Source organism: Magnolia sinica, chromosome 12 (assembly GCF_029962835.1).
Source record: "Magnolia sinica isolate HGM2019 chromosome 12, MsV1, whole genome shotgun sequence".
Classification (NCBI taxonomy): domain Eukaryota; kingdom Viridiplantae; phylum Streptophyta; class Magnoliopsida; order Magnoliales; family Magnoliaceae; genus Magnolia; species Magnolia sinica.
This window is the reverse complement of record NC_080584.1, coordinates 75,466,548-75,486,788: the sequence shown is the minus strand read 5'-3', so window position 1 is coordinate 75,486,788 and position 20,241 is coordinate 75,466,548. Positions and strand designations below refer to the sequence as shown.

Below are 20,241 nucleotides of genomic sequence, written 5' to 3'. Positions count from 1 at the left end.
GGTAGAAGTCATTAATACCGTTAGAACCTTAAAACATATATATATATATATCTTATAGACCAGAATGAGTTACTCGACATACATTATATGATTTTAAGGTAAGATGAGCTACTTTAGCCAACCAACCCAGCAAAGCCAAGTTGCCCCCACCGAATTTGCGGGATTTCATCAGATCAACGGTCGAATTTCATGTTTATTTTCATTTTTACTATTTTTAGTAAGTTTTGCTTTTATCGTAACTTTTCATCCATTGGGGCTCTAGGAGTTGTGTCCAATATAAAAAGTTTTTAGAAAAATTAGGATAATAATGTGGTTAAGCCACATTCTTACAAGGCTTGGTATCCCTATTTAAAGGGTTGTAGTTTCTATCTTTCCTTGTGGATTCGAGAAGTATCTGTGAGGAGTCCAGAGAAGCTCCATGGATTCGAAGCAGTTTTCCTTGAGGAAGACGGTGATTGACCTTATCACGTTCATCCCTACGTCAGATAACAAATAGAAAACAAGAAGGCCCCAAAGAACATCAGGGAAGCAATGATGGGACCTTGATGTAGAGCAGGTCGACTTTCATGTCCAAGATGGATCAGAGAAGGCCTGATGAAGGTAGAAGTCATCAACACCGTCAGAACCTTTAAATAGGCATATCTCGCAAACTGGAATGAGTTACTCGACGTACCATATCATTTTGGGGTAGGACGAGCTACTTTAGCCAATAGTTGGGCATCCCTGATATAGAGCAGGTCGACTTTCATGTCCAAGATGGATCAAAGAAGGCCCGATAGAAGGCAGAAGTCATCAACACCGTCAGAACCTTTAACAAGCATATCTCGCAAACTGGAATGAGTTACTTGACGTACCATATGATTTTGGGGTACGACAAGCTACTTTAGCCAATAGTTAGGTTGCCCACGCCCAATTTGCGAGATTCCATCAGATCGATGGTCGAATTTCATGTTTATTTCTGTTTTTACTATTTTTAGTAAGTTTTGATTTGATTATAACTCTTCATTTGTTGGGCTTTAAGAGTTGTATCCAACATGAAAAGTGCTTATAAAACTTAGGAAAATAATGTGGTTAAGCCACATAGGACCCTTACCATAAATAGTAAATTTACTATTTATAGTAAGTTACGAATTTTAGAGAGTTTTACTTGTAGTTTAATTATGAAATTTCTTCCAAGGCTTGGTATCCCTATTTAAAGGGTTGTAAATTCATTTTTATTATTCTTCAATCAAATTACGAATTTTATGAAATTTATTTCTATTTATCTTGTTTTTTCCTTGTAGATTTTAGAAGCCTCTATGAGGAGTCCAGAGAAGCTCCGTGGATTTGGAGTAGTTATCCTTGGGGAAGACGGTGATTGACCTCAACCCGTCAATCCCCATCCAAACTGTTATCTGTGCTTTGGGCTTCTTGAGTTCTAGATCAACCTCATTTTCATCATTATTGTGAGGAACTCATACACTCGCATCTTCTTACTTCTTAAAAGATTGGTTTCAGCATTGCTGGGTTTCGTCGGCTGGCAATGGAAGAAGAACAGTTAGGAGTGTCAAGATCAAGGTTGAAGTGGTGTGCCAGGAGCTAGAATGTGTCTGATACGATATGCTATATGGGCCACCATAAGAAACTTGCTCTGAAGGTTGAAGGGATGATCCCCATCAATGTTTGCTGATGAATTCAGAACAATGAATAGAAAATTTTGAATTACTCACATTCAACTCTATAATTCAAAGAAACAATAGCTTATTTATGGTAGTTTAGAGAATAAATCCCACAGTCTTACCCATACTAAACATTGTCTCATATGGGAGGATACAACATATTCATTTAATCTGACTGACATAAGATGGTAAGAATTATTTGAACTTCAACCAACTAAAACTTCCGTTGATTGGAAAAAGAGGCATACTCTGTTCTGAAGTGGGAATGTCTATCTAGCTTCTATCTCAGAAATGGTTAAATCATTATTGGAACAATTCTCTGTTCTGTTTTTAGATGAATTCTCCTCAAGACCCCTTCTTCCTAGAAAGAATGCTGGTTGTTTCGGATTAGTCAATGTTGCCATTTCGTTACCAAGCATAGAAACAACGTCGGACATGGTGGGTCTATCCTTCGCACTTTCCTGCACACATAAGAGTCCCATTTGGATGAATCTCAAAATGTTGCAGCAGGTAGATGTTGGATCACCTAACATCGGGTCCATCAACTCGGAGACCCTACCATCCTTCCACAATTCCCATGCCTGAAACAATACATTTTACATGGATGTAAGTCATTGTCGGATTCCAAAAGGAAACAAAAACAAGGTGCTTCGAAACATGAAACTAAGACGGTAGATTTGTTCTGGTTACTCACATATCCCAGAAGGTTTAGAGACCTATCGGAATGATAAAAGCTGGTGTTCTTCTTGCCACTGACAATCTCTAGAAGTAAGACTCCGAAGCTAAAGACGTCAGATTTCTCTGAGAAAAGGCCCTCCATTGCATACTCGGGAGACATATAACCACTGGAATTTCACCATTCAACAAAATTTCAATTGAAGTTAGACAATCTGATGGGCATATTTATTATGGGTATATATACAGATGTTTTTGTCGTTAGGTGTAGATTTGTACTAGTGAGTGAATTTACTTACTAAGTTCCAACAACCCTATTTGTATTTGCCTCTGATTCATTTCGCCCGAAAATTCTCGCCATGCCAAAATCTGATATCTTGGGGTTCATCTTACCATCCAAGAGAATGTTACTGGCTTTAAGATCTCTGTGAATAACTCTCAATCTGGAGTACTTGTGAAGATAGAGAAGCCCTTGAGCAATTCCATTGATGATGTGGACACGTTTTCCCCAATCTAAAAGCTTTCCTTTGGTTGGATCTGCATCATTTTTAGATTCAAATATATAAACAGGAAGATATTTTAGTGCACGTACGGTAGTGAATATCCCACCAACATAAATGATATGAATGTATTGAAGGAGAAGACTTCAAAATAGTCCATTTTTTAAGTAGCGTTATCTCATCAAGTATACACGTGGCAGAGAAGCTCGTTAAGCCAGATCATCGTAATCATAGTGTGAGTTGTGGATGCAGCATGTCCCAAAAATCGTACTAATAGATTTCGGTTAAAAGAAATCGTACTAATCACAGTGTGAATATCTTGACCAGAATCTGATGATTAAGATCATCTGATCAGTATGAATTTTTAGTCATGATCCATCCGGAATGGGGCTTAGGTTATGGTTTGAGAACAGTCCATGTATGGCACATGTACAGTGGATGAGAGACAGCAACTTGAGAAATGATGTTTTTTGTGTTAAGTTGCAAGTGTTAAGAGTAACGGACCAAAGAGGAAGGAATCCAAACTTTTGTTGGGCATGTATTCGTAGAGTAGTATCTTTTCTTCTCCTTCGATGCAGCATCCCAAGATCCTAACAAGATTCATATGTTGTAGTTTGGCAATAAGTATAATCTCATTTTTGAACTCTTCTAGACCTTGTCCAGAACTTCTCGAAAGCCTTTTCACTGCAATTTCTGGTCCCTCGGGCAGCTTACCCTGAAGATTGTCATTGGCCGTACATCGTCATCTCATTATGTATATTGGTGTTTCGCAATCAATATAATCTTTTTGAAGCAGTATTTTAGTGGCAGACATCATATGTTGAGACAGGCATGAAAATTTGAGAACTAATTACGTTATTGATGGTAAGAGAGAAGGTTTGTTACCTCTACACTTCCTTTTGGAGAGGGAATCAGCTAAGGTGAATTATTTTCTGTCGAGTGCATTGTTCATCCTTTCAAATGACAGTTGTAGTTCAAGAGCTTGATTAGGATTTAACTTCTTTCTTGGAATTATTTTCATAGTGAGTATGAGTTAAAAACTTAGTAGGAAATACGAATACTATTTTAAATGGTATTTGTGAAATATGGTTTCATTGAAATTCAATTTCTTTCTCACTCTCTTTAGATGATTTTCACGTTTATAGTCAGCCATCTGGGCTATTCAATTTCCACACACAGTTCCCATTCCTTGAGATTCGCCAACACATGGTCATGATCCCAGCCTGTAGTAGTTTCCCAAATGGGTTCGTTGGGGTTTCTTTTATTTTCTCAGCGAAAAGGAGTTTCTGCATGGTAACATAACCATGTGCCAGTTGCAGTTGCGAGTTCCCTTGGAGACTGGATGAAAAAAGAAAAAGAAAAGAAAAGAAAAAAAAAAAAAGAGCCTAACATAAATCATATGTTGCATTTTCTTGATAATTAATATCCTTTTTTTATTTTTTTTCAAATCCATATACAGAGAAACAAGTTCATTTCTTATCATATAAATTAGACTAGTTATCAATGAAATTAATGGTTACCTTATAAACAGGGCCGAAACCGCCCTGCCCAAGCTTATTTGTTGGAGAGAAGTTATCTGTAGCGGCTACTACAGTTGCAAAGCTGAATAACGGCAACTCCAGACCCTTCCTCCTGCCTTCTCTGTGCATGTTTGCATTGATTGATTCCCTGTCATCTGACCCATTATTTCGTAACTCATGCAACCATACTTCTTGGCTTCTTTCCTGATTCCCTGGTTGTCAGCAAAAGACTCACTTCACTTCATGAATCAAAATGTCCATTGCCCAGTTCATGGTTAAGAGAATTTTTACCTTTAGGCGTGAGATTTCGCCTACAGAAATAACAAGTAACGGAGCCCAGTAAAAGGATGGAAATAGTGATTGTTACTGCAATGATTACTTGCCGCCTCTTCTTCTTTCCTGTGTCTGAACTTGTATTGATTAGTAGAAAACAGAATGCACATTTGAAAGCCTTTGCGGCTCACAGCACATGCATAATAACATACATATAGAATCAGTATGACTGAGATAGACTCGCAGTTTCCTACTTCTACCAACATAAGAAAACAAACAAATGCACAATCAAAAAAGATAACCGCAATTGGGAAAAATAAAATGAAGATAAATCATTAAAATTTACCATTTCTAGTGGCTTGTTGTCGAACATAAAGATCAGGGACTTTGTCGGAGATCTCACGAAGATTTATCAACTCTCCATCCCAAAAGGAACATCCGGTTCTGTTGTCATGAGCAGAAGCATAAGCAATACAAGAGCAGTTTCTCCTGCACTCAGATTCGCATTCTTCTAGGCTGAGACTTGAATTCTTAAGAACTCGAGCGTGACCAGAAAATATCATGCCACTCAACCGCGAGAACCCATCGTCATTCCCACACTTCAGTTGTATTCGCCTCATGCACCGGTTTGATTTATCACCTGCATGCCAATCTCGTCGAGAGTAAGGCTCAAACCCGGGCAAGCACTTGCACAAGGACGTACTCCCATCGCAGATACCATAAGCCCCACAAGGAGCATAAAACTCACATGCCTTACTTGGTTGAGACGACAACGAAAACCAAGATTGGTGGTCCTCAAACCATGACCATAGCTTCATTTGCCCAGACACGTCCATCACCGATATTGAAATTCTAGTTTTATCATAAAGTGAATATATAAAATATCTCCCATCCTCATTCGATACGTAGCTGTAATTGAAGATAGGATATGTTCTCATTTCAGGAAGAAGGCTGAAAAATTTCCCGTTCCAAGTGCCACTAGTCCAGTATTTTTGTCGTCCTTTCCATGTAAAAAACTGAGCCAATCCATCGGAATCGATTCCATTAGTGAAGTTCCCGGGAGCAGGGTCATCTTCACTTGTCCATGAAGAAAGGACCCATTTTCGCCCACTCGTTCTATTCACTCCCAGTTTCATGCCAGGGAGATACGTATCGGTAGGATAATCAAAGCTTTGCCATATGACCCGGCCTTCATGATTCGTCGAATTCCCTTCTATCAGTATGAGGTTTCCGGAATCTAAGAGCCGAGCAATTGTTTGATTGGTGGCAGAATCAGTTGTCACCATGAAGTTGCTTCCATTCTTATCCAAGATCATCAGATTTCCATTGGTGCTGTTGATTGTAAGGACACCAGATGAAGGTGAGACTGGGTTTTTCCTATTGGCAACCCATACAACCCTTCGTTTCGTGACTTTCTTGTACCATATTCCCACGTAACGATTCTTCGACTTGCCGGGGCTGAAGAAGCCCAGCTCGAAAACCTCACCAGCAGAAATCAAGGTCTTCCCGTCAAGGAGCGGTTGGTCTTGTGTGATGGTATCCGCCGCGTGGGAAAATCGAATGCAGAGGCAGTAGAATATGAAGAAACTGAGAAGAATAAACAGTTTGCCGGATTTTCTTATCATCATCGAATGAGTAACAAGCTTGCAATTCGCCAGCAATGGAAGGTGATTGAATGGCGCCTATGGGCAATGAGTTAAGGAAGAAAACTCCAATGGGCGTGATTACCCAACCATACAGCCAAATGTTCAGTGGTGAATACTGAAAGCTTATCACCACTTACTATAGCCAGCCTGGAACATGATCAAAAGACTCAGCTACTTGAATTGACTCGTCCAACCCAGATGCGAGTTGGGGCTGAATGGGCACAATTCACCTGAGTCACGGGTTTTACTCGTTCTCTTTAACCGGATCGGACGCAACAAAATCTGAGTCGACTCTAGCGAGTTATCTCAGACTCGTCTGATACTTAAAACAGAAGTCGTCACTAGTGAGTGTAGAGGAATTACAGGATACACGAACCGAGTCTTTACACCTGATACACAGGTACTCAATTTGGAAACAGATTGCATGTGACCTGGGCATGGGGCTTTTTGGGGCTCACAGAGATGTCCGTGATAAATCCACTCCGTCCATCTCTTTTGCAAAATAAAAATAGGACATATATATAAAAATCAGGGAGATTAAATACTCAAGTAGGTCACACCAAACGAAACAGTGGGAACAGAAATGCCCACCGTTGAAAAGTTTTTGTAGTTGACCATGATTTTTATATGCCATCCAGACCGTTCATAAGGTTATTACCACTCAGATAAACTGTAGGAACAAATATCATTCTGATACAAAACTTCCGTCATCCCCGGCATTCGATCCCAACTGTTTTGTGTGGTATAACCTACATGACTTTTCGATCTGCCTGATGTTTAGATTCATGTATTTATTATGGTCTTGAAAAACAGATGGATGGAATGGATTTTTCCAAGACATCTCTGTGGGCCCCACACAACCCGGAGCACTGGAATATCTATGTGCGGAGGTCACAAGATATGCGATTTCCGAAACTCTGTCAAGTGGTGGGCCCATCGATTCGGCAATCCAGATGACTATTCCGTTATTTCCAGTCTTAGTTCTAGAATATTCTTCGGTATGGTAATTGCAGCCATGCGATCGGTGGCATACTAATTGAAAAGTCTAAGGATTCATGGTGATGGCTACTTTGCAAATCTATGATGTTGCACCTCAAGTTCCGTGGTGCGTGGCATGCCACGCAATCGGCTTCCCTTTCAGACAGTGGCGACAACGGGGCTTTTAAAATGGCAGTGCTACCTTTCAACGGTAGGAATTCCTTTCCACACTGTTTCATCATGTATGGCCCACTTGAGTTTTGGATCCTAATCATTTTCGGTCTCATGTCCTAAAATGAGTTCAAAAAACGGATGGACGGGTTGGATTTCTAACAAACATCACAGTGGGCCCCATCCAGAATCCTTGCGCAGGAACTTCCTGCGAAAGCCTTTCGCAGGAAATCCGCGTCCGGAACGGATGGGCAACTCCCCCTGACACCAGCCAATGGCCGGTGGTCGGTGCTATCTGGGCCACACCATGATGTATGTGTTTCATCCATGCCATCCATCTGTTTTTACGGATCATTTTACGATATAAATCCAAAAATGAGATATATCCAAATCTTAAGTGGACCACATTACAGGAAAAAGTGTTAAATGAGGGTCGACCATTAGAAACATTTTTGGGGCCATAAAAGTTTTGGATCAAGCTGATATTTGTTTTTCTCTTCATCTGGGACTGTATGACCTAATCAACAGATTGGATGTCAAATAAACAGTATAGTGGCCCATAGGAGGATTTTAATGGTTGATATTCAATCACTATTGTTTTCATGTGGTGTGGTCCACCTGAGAATTATATCCCTCTCATTTTTGGGATCAAGCAATAAAATGATCTTTAAAAATGGATGAACGGAGTGAATGAAACACATACATCATGGTGGGGCCCATAGAGCACCGAACACCAGCCACGAGCTGGTGTCAGGGGGAGTAGCCAATCCGTTTCCTTTCAAATCCAAAGAGCGTTCCTCTCGGCGGCAGGGTCGTGGACGCGGATTAGCTACCGACAGGTTGGGTAGCGAGAGTGGCTACTGAAGTGACGTCACTAAGTTTTGTGGGCCTCACCATGATATGTTTATTGTATCCATACCGCCCATACATTTGAAGATATCATTTTAAAGCATAATTCAAAGAATGAGACAGAACCAAGGCTGGTGTGGATCTCACCGTATAAAAGAGTGGTGAGAGTGACACTTACCATTGAAAACTTATGAAGGTCCACCGTGATGTTTTTTTGAGATCCAACCTATTCATGTGTTAAAGCGGACATAAAAGAAAGGAAAAAACAAATATCAGCTTCTTCGATAACTTTCATGGCCCTTAGAACTTTTTAATGATGAACATCACTCTCCCCACCGATTTCTATGGTGGGGTCCATTTAAGCCTTGGATCTGACTCATTCTTTGGATTATGCCATAATATGATCTCTCCAAATGGATGGACGGTGTGGATAGAAAAAATATATCATAGTGGGACCCAAAGAACTTGGTGACGTCACTTGAGAAGGGAGACTCGCTGCCCAACTTGTAAGTATCTAATGTGCGTCCCAGGTTAGGTACCACATCGGCGTCAACCAAGCGGTGCGGATTGCGTACTGAGTAACTCAGTATGCTTAGCGTACTGAGTAAACTCTTTGTCGTCCACCGTGATTTACATATTTTATCTGCTCCGTCCATCCATTTTAACAGATATTTTTATGGGTTGAAACCAAAAATTAAATATATTCAAATCTCAAGTGGACCTCACCATGGGAAACAGTGTGAATTGAAATTCTACCGTTGAAAATTTCTAGGGGCCAAAAAAAGTTTTGGATCAAACTGATATTTGTTTTTGCCCTTCATCCATGTCTTTGTGATCTTATGAACAGGTTGGATAACAAATAAACATCACTGTGGGCACTAGAAAGGTTTCAACGGTGGAAGTCATTATTCCACTCTTTCCTTTGGTGTGGTTCAACTGAGATATAGGTATACTTTTATTTTGGAATCAACTGTTAAAATGATCTATAAAAGCGTATGGACGGCGTGGATAACCCACATACATTCATAATGCCCAACTGAGTTTATTCAGTACGATAAAAGCGTACTGAGTAACTCCGTACGCAATCCTATTTCGTGCTGCCATTACGCCGACGTTGATGTACCACGTGGGCGTCAACCACAACGGTGCTGCCATTACGCTGACGTTGATGTATTTATTATATCTACGTACCGCCATCTTTTCGGATCATTTTACATAACGATCCCAAAAGTGAAGCAGATTAAAATCTCGGGTGGGCCATACGATGGGAAACAGTCATGATTGGCCATTAAAAAATTATCGTGGTCACGAAAGTTATGAACCAAGGTTGTAACATTTCATCTTTATGACACCATGCAGCACTTAATCGTTGGATTAGTCTCACCTGTGGTTAGATGTCGTAATTGGACATTTAGAAAAACATGAATGGGATAGATTTTCCTTACCGACCCTACGAGGACAAGCTTCCGTTGTGCATGTACATAGGTGTGCATGCAAATGATGTGCACCAGGCTCACACACCAGTCAAACCGACGCTGACCCATGACCTCACAAAAACGGTAGAGAATTTCTCCCTCTTCCAGTCTCGTGCTCAAACAGCGGTTTAACCGGGCGACTGCCTGCTAATGACGGTGGACTGCCCATCTTGTTAGTATCATGGATTTGGACCGTTCATCTTATTTAGGGGATAATCTTGACCAAACCCTGGCCACTTTTGCACGTTGAAACATGTGTGTAGGTACACTATCAGTGGCGTTTGGAAGGCGTATCCGCAACAATTTTGAAAACATAATTGGTTTCTTTTTTGTCACGTTGGCAATCCGTGCGTGAGGCGAATATCTCAATCTTAACCCTCCATTCTTGATTCATTTGAACTGTAAAAGAATCCTTTCAGTTAAGGAATCGTAACGAGCAAAAGACGGAAAAAATATTTCTATTTTCAGCAATGTGGGTGCCCTAGAAATAATCTGAGCCATAGGACGGCCATCCCAACAATCTCAAGCGTACATTTCGAATATATAGCGAGTCTAGAAGCTTCTCTTTTAAGTGATTAGGGTTTTTCAGCTGCCATTGAGTTTCATTAGCCGCTATAGGAAAAAACTCAAAACCATCAACATATTGGGAGTTCTCATCCAAAACGTGGGTCCCACGTGCATCCCAGTGTCCATCTAGGCCGTTCAGTCAACTTAGATCGTGTGATAACCCGTTAACCACAAGCTTGCCATTAACATCTATGCCATCTTCTCCGTTGGGTTGAAAAAATCATCATCCGTATGTGAGGTCCATTTGTCGATCAGGACCGTCCATTTGGAGAGTCTCACCTTCAGATTACCACCCCTAAATTCTAATTGTAATTCTAAAATCAATTTGAATATGCTAATGAGGTGTTTGTTAACCGAGTCTAAGTTTTGGTTTATAGCTCAACTAATCATCGGATTAGTTGTGGAACCATCTAGAGTTAGTCTGATGGCTATAAATACCTCATTTTCATTCTTCCCTAACCATTTTCAATTCAAAAAATCAAAAAGAGAGGGAGAGAGAGTGAGGCGAGTTCGTGGGGCGAGTTCGTGAATCCGAGTCAAGGCCTTGGTGACTCATATTATCGATCGGAGCTTGTCCAACTTCAAGCTGTTGTCTGGAGAAAGAGAAGCGAAGGAAGAGAGTCGGGGGTACAAGTTTGAATGGAGGATAGTAGTGTTGTCGAGTCACACTAATTCGGTGACGTTACATGAAATCTGGAGTGTTGGTGTGTCACATGACTCAGTCAAGCATCATTAGTGCAACTAGTTGTAGAGAGCAAGCTGACCCGTTGGATTCTTCATCTGAGGTAGGTGTATGTTAATGTTCTTCCTCAACTCAGAAATCAACCAAGTTAGGTTGTTTCCAATGGGATTATTACCGAGTTTTCAATTCATGCTAGTCCATTGTTTTCTCTAATGATTCATATTAACTCAGTCATAAACTAGATTCAAGTCAATTGAAATATGGGTTGACTCAGCGGTTTGACTCGATTTTTCCTAAATTGAGTTACACCAAGTTGATAACTGAGTCATCATACCTAGTTCTACTAATTTGTAGTTAACTTAGTTTAAGGATCTCGATTCAACTCGTTGAATCATTATTAATTGACGTGCTAGCCAACTCAGTTAAAATCTGAGTTACCTAGTGTCTTGTTCCACACACTCCACCAAGTTACTAAGTCGGTGACTCAGTGATTTATATTATTGTTGTGTTGAAACTAATTAGTGCATGTCTTTCTAAAACCAAATCTCAGGAAAACTTCACCTAGTAAACTGAGTTTTTGGATCTTGTTTTAGTGATGACACCGAGTTGAACCAAGTCCTGACTAGATCTTTGTACCCTTGTAGATCTTGAGTTGGTTTTTTATCCGAGTCAACTTGGATTTGTGGTGAGCTATTGTTATTTCTTTAGATTTTCTAAATTAAAATGTTTTGTTATTACATACTAATTTGTTAATTAGTATACCTCCTTGGTTATAAGAGTTTGGGTTCTTCCTAATTTCTTCTTCTTTTCTTACCTCTTAGTAAGGGAGATCCAAGCTTGAGGTGAGATTTACCCTTCAAGCTTCCTTCATAACAGTAGCTTAGGATTTATTTCAAATATGATAATCTTGTTAGAATATTGAGTTTAGAAATATCATTACATAATCTCTAATTAGTATTTGAACATGATAAAATTAATTGTTTGTGTAGAACATACAAATACTCTTATCCTTGTATTATAAACTAATTTGTTTAAGTCTTATTATATAGAATGATCTGCAATAGTTAGTATATACATACTTGTAAGTAGATTATGTTACAATTACATTGTAATGTGGTAGATTTTTTAAATGAAAACCAATGTGGGAAATATATGGATTGGGATTGGAATTTGAGATAATTATGTGGTATCATATAGTATTTACATGGTTGTTGAGGCACAAAAAAATGTTCTATCTTTCTAAAGCACGAGTTGAAAGCTTCCTGCATGAATTCTAGTGGTGTGCCTTAAGTTATACCCTCATAGCACTGAAGAAGCCCTTCTATTGAAACCCTCCTTTGGTGCACCTTTAGATGAGTGCGCCAATCTCCATCCAGGTTGTGCGCCCCTCCTTCTGAAATGCGGTTGGGCGTTGTCTTCTATGAAGGAATTAGAAATGGTTGAACACCACTACTTAAGGAGGGTTGGACGTTGTCTGAATGGAAAAGGGTTGTGTGTCACCTTGTATTAAGGAAGCTTGTCTGAAGGGAAAGAGTGGTTATGTGCCACTTTATATGGACAAGTGTTGTGCACCACCTTGTATTAAGGAAGGATGTCTGAAGATCTTTGTGCGCCACTTTGCATGCTGTCCTGGTTGAAGATAAGGCTTTGTGCGCCACTTTACATGCTCTCTTGTCTGAAGATAAGACTTTGTGTGCCACTTTATAAGGGAGAAGGCTTGTGCGCCATTTTGCATAGTCTCTTGTCCTAAGAAGAGGCTTGTGCGCCACTTTTTAAGGAAGAGGTTGTGTGCCCCGGCTTCCATTCCTGTTGTGCGCTCCATCTGATAAAGAGGTTGTGCGCTCCATCTGGAGGAAGAGGTTGAGCGCTCCATTTAGAGGAAGAGTTTGTGTGCTCCATCTAAAGGAAGAGGTTGTGCGCTCCATTTGATAAAGAAGTTGTGTGCTCCATCTGATAAAGAGATTGTGTGCTCCATCTGGAGGAAGAGGTTGTGTGCTCCATCTAGAGGAAGAGGTTGTGCTCTCCATCTGATGAAGATAAGTTGTGCATTGGCTGTGTTGTGCGCCCCTGGTTGTGCGCCTGATGAGTTGTGCACTAGAATGTGTTGTGTGCTCCCTGTTGTGCGAAAATAGACTCCACACGTGTGGGAGGTCTATAAATACCCCTCCCATCTTCATTTCGGGAGAACAAAAGTTAGAGAGTCTTAAGGAGCTCCTAGAGGAGAGAGGAAAGTGGAGTAAGATGGAAGATCTGCACAATAGAATTATAGCACAACCCAAGTTTGGAAAGTCTCCGCCGTTTCCTCAGTTGTGCACCTGCACAACCCAAGTTTAGGAAGTCTCCGCCATTTCCTCAGTTGTGCACCCGCACAACCCAAGTTTGGGAAGTCTTTGCCGTTTCCTTAGTTGTGCACCCGCACAACCCAAGTTTGGGAAGTCTCCGCTGTTTCCTCAATTGTGCACCCGCATAGCCCAAGTTTGGGAAGTCTGCTGTTTCCTCAATCGTGCACCCGCACAACCCAAGCTTGGGAAGTCTCCATCATTTCCTCACTTGTACACCTGCACAACCCAAGTTTGGAAAGTCTTCGCCGTTTCCTCAGTTGTGCACCCGCACAACCCAATTTTGGGAAGTCTCCGCCATTTCCTCAGTTGTGCACCCGCACAACCCAAGTTTGGGAAGTCTCCACCGTGTCCTCAGTTGTGCACCCGCACAACCCAAGTTTGGAAAGTCTCCGCCGTTTCCTCAATTATGCACCTACACAACCCAAGTTCGTGAAGTTTCCAGCTCCTCATAGATTGTGCACTGGTATTCTTGCCCAAAATGCCCCTTCCTTGATCAAGTGCGCCAGTTGCCAGATTCATAAAGGGAAAGTAATGGAAATGTGAAGCATAGAGAGAGAACCCCAGGAGAAAAGAAGACTCTATCCATACGACTGAAAGGATCACTACAAGAAATTGGCCTTTTACCGATGAACTTATTTTCGACGAAATACATTTCGTCAGTACACATGACTTTTCTCAATGAAATAATATTTCGTCGGCAAAAGATTCCCTCCACGTCCAAATATGTTCCCACCACTATTTACAAAGATGGCCGAGAAACTTTTCCCAACGATATTTTATATCGTCGGTGCAAATGATGATACATAATATTTCCCGACGATTATTTCATCGGTAAATTTAATTTTTCCTGACAAACCAAATAGTTCATTGGCAAAAGGTCCCTTGGTGTCCTTTGCGATGACAAAGAGGCTATTTTTACTGATGTTATACAATATTATCGGTAAAAAGTCTTTTACCAACGAAAGAGATACATTATCGGAGAAAATGAACGGTGAACATATTATTTCACTTTGTGTGGTTGATCATGGATGTTGATTTGTAATTTTTGTTTTTGGTGTAGCTAATAAGTATATTTAAAAACATATGTACAGAGTGGATGGGGCTGATAGAGCACGGGTGGGCCCAAATATTTTTGAATCTTTTTACCGACGAGTTGTTAAAACTATCACCGATGAAAAGTTTCGTCAGTAATATTGTTATGTTTTAAGTCAAAACGACTCTAACGCCTCTCTCTCTCTCTCTCTCTCTCCTGTCGTTACCGCCATACGACCATCACCGCCTATCCTTACGCCGCACCCACACGTCCGGCCGTCATCACCTCTGGTAACCCTCTGTCTCTCTCTGTCTTTGTCTCTCTCTCTCTCTCTCTCTCTCTCTCTCTCTCTCTCTCTCTCTCTCTCTCTCTCTCTCTCTCTCTCTCTCGTTGTCCATTGCTTATGGGGCCCATGCCGAAATCCATTACCTGTATGTCCCATCGTTGTTGTCCATTGCTTGTGGGGCCCACCGTCGATGTCCAGTGCTGTGGGGCCCACTGTCGATATACATGCTAGTGGGGCCCTTCTTAGCTGTCCACTGTTTGGTAGGGTCCACTGATTTACTAAATCCCGGATTAAGGATTTTGAAATTAAAATCCTTAATTAGGGATTTTAATTTTGAAATCCGTAATTTAGGATTTTCAATTTAAAATGCTAAAATACCTAATTGTGGGGCCCACCGTCGATGTACATTGCTTGTGGGGCCCCCATCGCTATCCAATGTTTGGTAGGGCCCACTGTTTTGTAAATCCCTAATTAAGGGTTTCCAATTTTTTGAAATTAAATTCCCTAATTTCAGATTTTCAATTAAAATCACTAATTGTGAGGCCCACCATCGCTGTCCACTGCATGTGGGGCCCACCAATGTTCACTGGTTATGGGGTCTACCGTCGAGTCCACTGTTTGGTGGGGCCCACTATTTTAGTTAATTTGTGGGTCATACAATGATGTATGTATGTGCTGTAGACCTTCCATCCACTTTACCATCTCATTACAGGGCATGAGCCATGATGGGGTGCACAAAACAACCCGAATTTATCCATCCATTTTGACAAATCATTTTAGGTCATGGTCTCAAAACTTGAGTAGATCCACATTTTAGGTAGTGTACCATACCATAAAAAACAGAGGTTATTGATCATTAAAAACTTCTTGTGGGCCACCAAAGTTTTGGATCAAGCTGATATTTGTTTGGTCCCTTCATATAGGTATCAACAGGTTGGATGGTAAATAAACATTCCTGTAGACCCCAAGGAGTTTTTAATGGTGAGTTTTCAATCACCACTGGTTCCTGTGGTGTGGTCCACCTAAGAATTAGATATGCTTCTTTTTTTTGGGACCATGACCTACAACGAGCTATTGAAACGGGCGTGGATGTAAGGAAACTACAGCATGGTGGGTCCCACACTTAATTGTTCACAATATAGTCTCTCAAGTTTACAAACATCTAATTAGATAAGTGATTAGACTTGATTCAGGATCTTGATGATTATTCCATTTTCATGTGCTTGTGTATTTGGAATTATTAGAGCAGACCTAAATGTGCGTTGAAGCTATCCGTGGTTGATTTCTGTGGATGTATGTGGATGTATATGGATGTTGAGCGGGGGTCCCTGGAAGGTGGGAACCGCTCTTATGACCATGATAAAGTTGTCCATTTTCTATGGACAACAATATGGGTAGCCTGGCCATTTGGACAGACCCGTGTTTATAGGTGATAAACCCAATGCTGAACCTGAACCCAAATTCCTAAACCTAAGCCTAAACCGAAACTCAAATCCCTAAACCTAAACCTACAAACCTACACCTAATCCAAATCTCAACTCCCTAACCTAAACCTAAACCTGATCCCGAATCCGAATCTCTAAGCCCTAAGTCTAAACCTAAACCTAAACCTATTCTCAAATCCCTAAACCTAAACGTAAACTTGAAAACCTAAACCTAAACCCGATCCAGAACCCGAACTCGAACCCAAACCTGAATTCCTAAACCTAAACCTAAACCGAAAATGAAATCCCTAAACGTAAACCTACACCTAAACCTAAACCTATAACCCTAACCAAAACCTAAACCGAAACTCGAAAACCTAAACCTAAACCCGATCCCATACCCGAACCCGAATTCATAAACCTAAACCTAAACCGAAACTCAAATCCCTAAACTTAAACCTACAACTAATCCTAATCTCAACTCCCTAACCTAAACCTAAACTCGATCCCGAACCCAAACCTGAATCCGAATCCCTAAACCCTAAGCCTAAACCTAAACCTAAACCTATTCTCAAATCCCTAAACCTAAACCTACACCTAAACCTAAACCTATAACCTTAACCTAAACTCGAAAACCTAAACCTAAACCCGATCCTGAACCCGAATTCCTAAACCTACACCTAAACCTAAACCTATAACCCTAACCTAAACCTAAACCTAAACTCAAAAACCTAAACCTAAACCCAATCCCGAACCTGAACCCAAATTTGAATTCCTAAACCCTAAGCCTAAGCCTAAACCTAAACTTATTCTCAAATCCCTAAACCTAAACCTACACCTAAACCTAAAACTATAACCTAAACCTAAACCCGATCCCGAACCCGAACCCTAACCCGAATTCCTAAACCTAAACCTACACCTAAACCTAAACCTAAATCTATTCTCAAATCCCTAAATCCAAACCTAAACCTATTCTCAAACCCAAAGTGTTTTATTAAAGAGATTGTGAGGCAAATGCTTTGTGAAACTTATCATAATAATAACCATATGATGTATGCTTTGTATGTTTATTGAGTTGACTTATACTGTAAGGTCATATCAAAATTTATGCAAATCTAGTGCTCACGTGAATCACAATAGGAAAATACAAATCTGGACAGTATGCTTAATATGTATTACATTTATTTCTTAAATTATTGTTGTGACTTATTAGTTTATAGTTGTAACCTGTGATTGTGATTTGTAAGTTAGATAATTAGTTACCCGTTTGAGGATTTCTATGTGGTGTTAAGGGTCAAATATTGCATATCAGACCCAGTTATTGCATGGATTTACAATCATTGATACCGTTTAATAGCCTGATTTAATCGTGTTTGTGATGCAGAGTGTATTTACAAGCATGAACTGAAAAAGGGTGCTTAAACCATGGATTTGACGCTCTGATGACACCCAAGGCAAGGGACGGACTCCAGGGGACCAAGATCGATGGAATTACACACCAGGGATCCGAGGAAATCAAGCCATTCACGTTAAAGAGGCCCGAAATTGGTGAAAAATACAAGATCACATAGTTCTCACCATCTGATTGGCTCAAAACTTCATAGATGGCCTGAGGGCCATAAATTAATCGTACATATCAAATTTCAGCCCTCGGATCACTATGGAAGTACCCCAACTGACAGATCAGCCCATAAACTGTTGATTCTAGGCCCACCTGATATCTGGAACTGTCTCAACTTTGGTCTCGACGGTTTAAATAAGATGAGAAAACAAATGGATGGTTTGGATTTTGTAGGAACATCACAATGGGCCCCGTTTACACAGCGTGTGTACATAAGGTATACACGTGCGCTGCGCACCGAACCACGTAAAGCGGGTCAGCAGCGCTGACCCGCATCTTCTTCCCAATACGGCAATTGCTGTTTTATGCTGTATAACGGACGGACGCTGTCCATTTTTGCGGACGCTAGTGGGCCCCACACATTATCCCAGTGGACAATCCAAACCGTCCATCGTGTAGAGGGCCTCGACTACTACAAAACCTTGCTGAACTTTTGGACCCATGCAAGCACACGTGTGTGATACAGAGCCACAAACAGGCGATCCTGCGACGTTCAAAATAATTTTTGGAGTGATTTCTTCTCTGGGCCGCGTCAATGGACGTTCAAAACCACCCATTCTTGACTGAAATTTCATCCTGAATCTAATGGACAGGGTAGATTTCTCTGAAAATACCTCTGTGGGGCCCACCGATCATGTCAGCGCCGGACGTGCGAAAGGCTACGCACGTCCGCGAAATCGGATTTTCCAAGCAGTTGTGGCCCACCATCTTTGATCATATGGCAGATCTGAACCGTCCATCGTGTAGGCCAGCCAAAATACTTCCAAGAGACGCTGATTTTACAAAAATAATGCAAGGAATGCGAGAGTTATGAAGCCCCGAACTTGGCTACGAAAAGGCTTTCGCTGTGCGTGCGATAGCTTCCCAAATCCGATTTCCACCACTCCAAAAGTTATAAAAAGAGTTCCAAACGTAGAGAAGAGAGTGTGCTTAAATAGGGGACGTCAGATAGAGAAAGAGAGGCGGAGAGAGAAGTGTTTGGAATTTTTATGTATTTTTTCTTTATTTTTCTTCTTTTTCCTATGATTATGTTAAGCTAAATCTCTTAGCTAGGGCTAAGAGGTGAAGCTTGTGGCATGATGGGAGCTTCTACAGGTTTGATTTGAACTGAACTGATTGACTCTGTTTTGATTTAAGAAATTCTTTTAGTCATTAATGGTTTATTGTGAATTAAATTACAGTAGATCTGTGATGGCTTGAATAATTCCTTTCCTTTTATTTTGATGTTCGGAAACCCTGTTGTTCGCCATCGTCTCATAGACATGGTTAGATGATGGAATCCTTCCTAACACTCATACATCTTTTAGTTGTTTATGGATTGGTGTAAGTTCTGTTGTTTACCTTGTCTCTTAGGTATGGATTTGTGATGGAATTATACCTAATTCTTATACCTTTCATCTCTTGAAAACTATATCAAGTAAGTTCAGTATAATATCCATGAAGCAGGCATAAGATCTCCCTGATCTCTACAAGTAGATCCTCTGAATCCCTAGTTCCCTTCCTCTGAATTCTTTAAATTTAGATTAATATTTCACCATTATTCCTCAAATCACCACTACCAAAAAAATGAGCAAAGGCTACGGACTATATAGGTCTATAGCTACGGCTTTAATCTATAGCTAAATAGCTACGGATTTAATCCGTAGCTAAAACTAACTTAATCTGTAGCTAAAACATACCTCCCCATATGACCTTATTAGAGACGGACGATGCTTAAGGGGTTCCATGGGGCCCATTGCAATATATTTATTTTATCTAATCAGTCCATCAATTTTGAAATATTATTTCAATGCATGAGCCCAATAATTAAAAAGATCAAAAGTCTAAGTGGACCACACCATGAGAAAGAATGAAAAAAATAAATTTATATCGTTAATATGTGGTGTGGTCCACCTAAATCTTAGATCTGACTCATTTTTTGGATAAATCCTAAAAATGAGCCGTTAAAATGAATGGATGGAGTGGATAATTAATATACACAATGGTGGGCCCCACAAGTCCTAAAATAAATTACCCCTAAAATCCTGTCTGCGGATCTCTCCCGCGCACCCTATTTCACATAAGTAAATCCCTATTTCTCTCTCTCGCCGGCCCGCGACTCACCCTCCCTCATCCTCTCTCTCTCTCTCTCTCTCTCTCTCTCTCTCTCTCTCTTGCACTCAGCCCTCTCTTGATCTCTCACGCTCCCTCACCCTCTCTCTATCTCTCAACCCCATTTCCCTATCTGTTTCCCAACCTCTCTGTCTCCCTTGCTAGGGCTTTCAAAACCCCCTTTCGCTACAAGAAGGAGAAGGAGAAGGAGAAGAAGAACGGTTAGTCTCTCTCTCTCTCTCTCTCTGAGATGGATCAAAAATCCCAATGAAGGTTTTTCCCTGATCTTACGTAGGGACGGTTATATCGACTGCAACGGCGAGTTACATATTTTTACATGCGTTTGTTCTAGATTTTTTACAGCATGTGTTTGGATTGTATTTCTTTAAGGAGTCAGAGGATTTTTTTGTGATTTTCGTTGTAGATTCTGCAGAAGATCCTTCGTTTTCT

At 40.7% G+C, this 20,241-nt stretch overlaps 2 protein-coding genes across 4 annotated transcripts; both read right to left on the bottom strand.

The window, feature by feature from the left end:
• Positions 1-1,781: 1,781 nt before the first annotated feature.
• LOC131221759 (G-type lectin S-receptor-like serine/threonine-protein kinase At1g11330) lies at positions 1,782-4,989 on the bottom strand. 3 transcript variants are annotated; one of them, XM_058217066.1, is made up of 7 exons: positions 4,973-4,989; positions 4,645-4,758; positions 4,354-4,565; positions 3,338-3,548; positions 2,633-2,870; positions 2,353-2,503; positions 1,782-2,239 (listed from the first exon to the last, which is right to left on the bottom strand). In XM_058217066.1, the coding sequence occupies exons 3-7, from the start codon at positions 4,480-4,482 to the stop codon at positions 1,928-1,930; spliced, it is 1,041 nt and encodes a 346-aa protein (XP_058073049.1). In that variant the 5' UTR covers positions 4,483-4,565; positions 4,645-4,758; positions 4,973-4,989; the 3' UTR covers positions 1,782-1,927. The 3 variants fall into 3 exon arrangements, with proteins under 3 accessions (XP_058073049.1, XP_058073050.1, XP_058073051.1); XM_058217067.1 differs by lacking the exon at positions 4,973-4,989 and having other exon boundaries at positions 3,359-3,548; positions 4,645-4,912; XM_058217068.1 differs by lacking the exons at positions 3,338-3,548; positions 4,645-4,758; positions 4,973-4,989 and having other exon boundaries at positions 4,354-4,486.
• On the bottom strand, positions 4,962-6,680 carry LOC131220264 (G-type lectin S-receptor-like serine/threonine-protein kinase At2g19130). The gene has a single exon (XM_058215216.1). The coding sequence runs from the start codon at positions 6,252-6,254 to the stop codon at positions 4,962-4,964; it is 1,293 nt and encodes a 430-aa protein (XP_058071199.1). The 5' UTR covers positions 6,255-6,680.
• Positions 6,681-20,241: the final 13,561 nt, after the last annotated feature.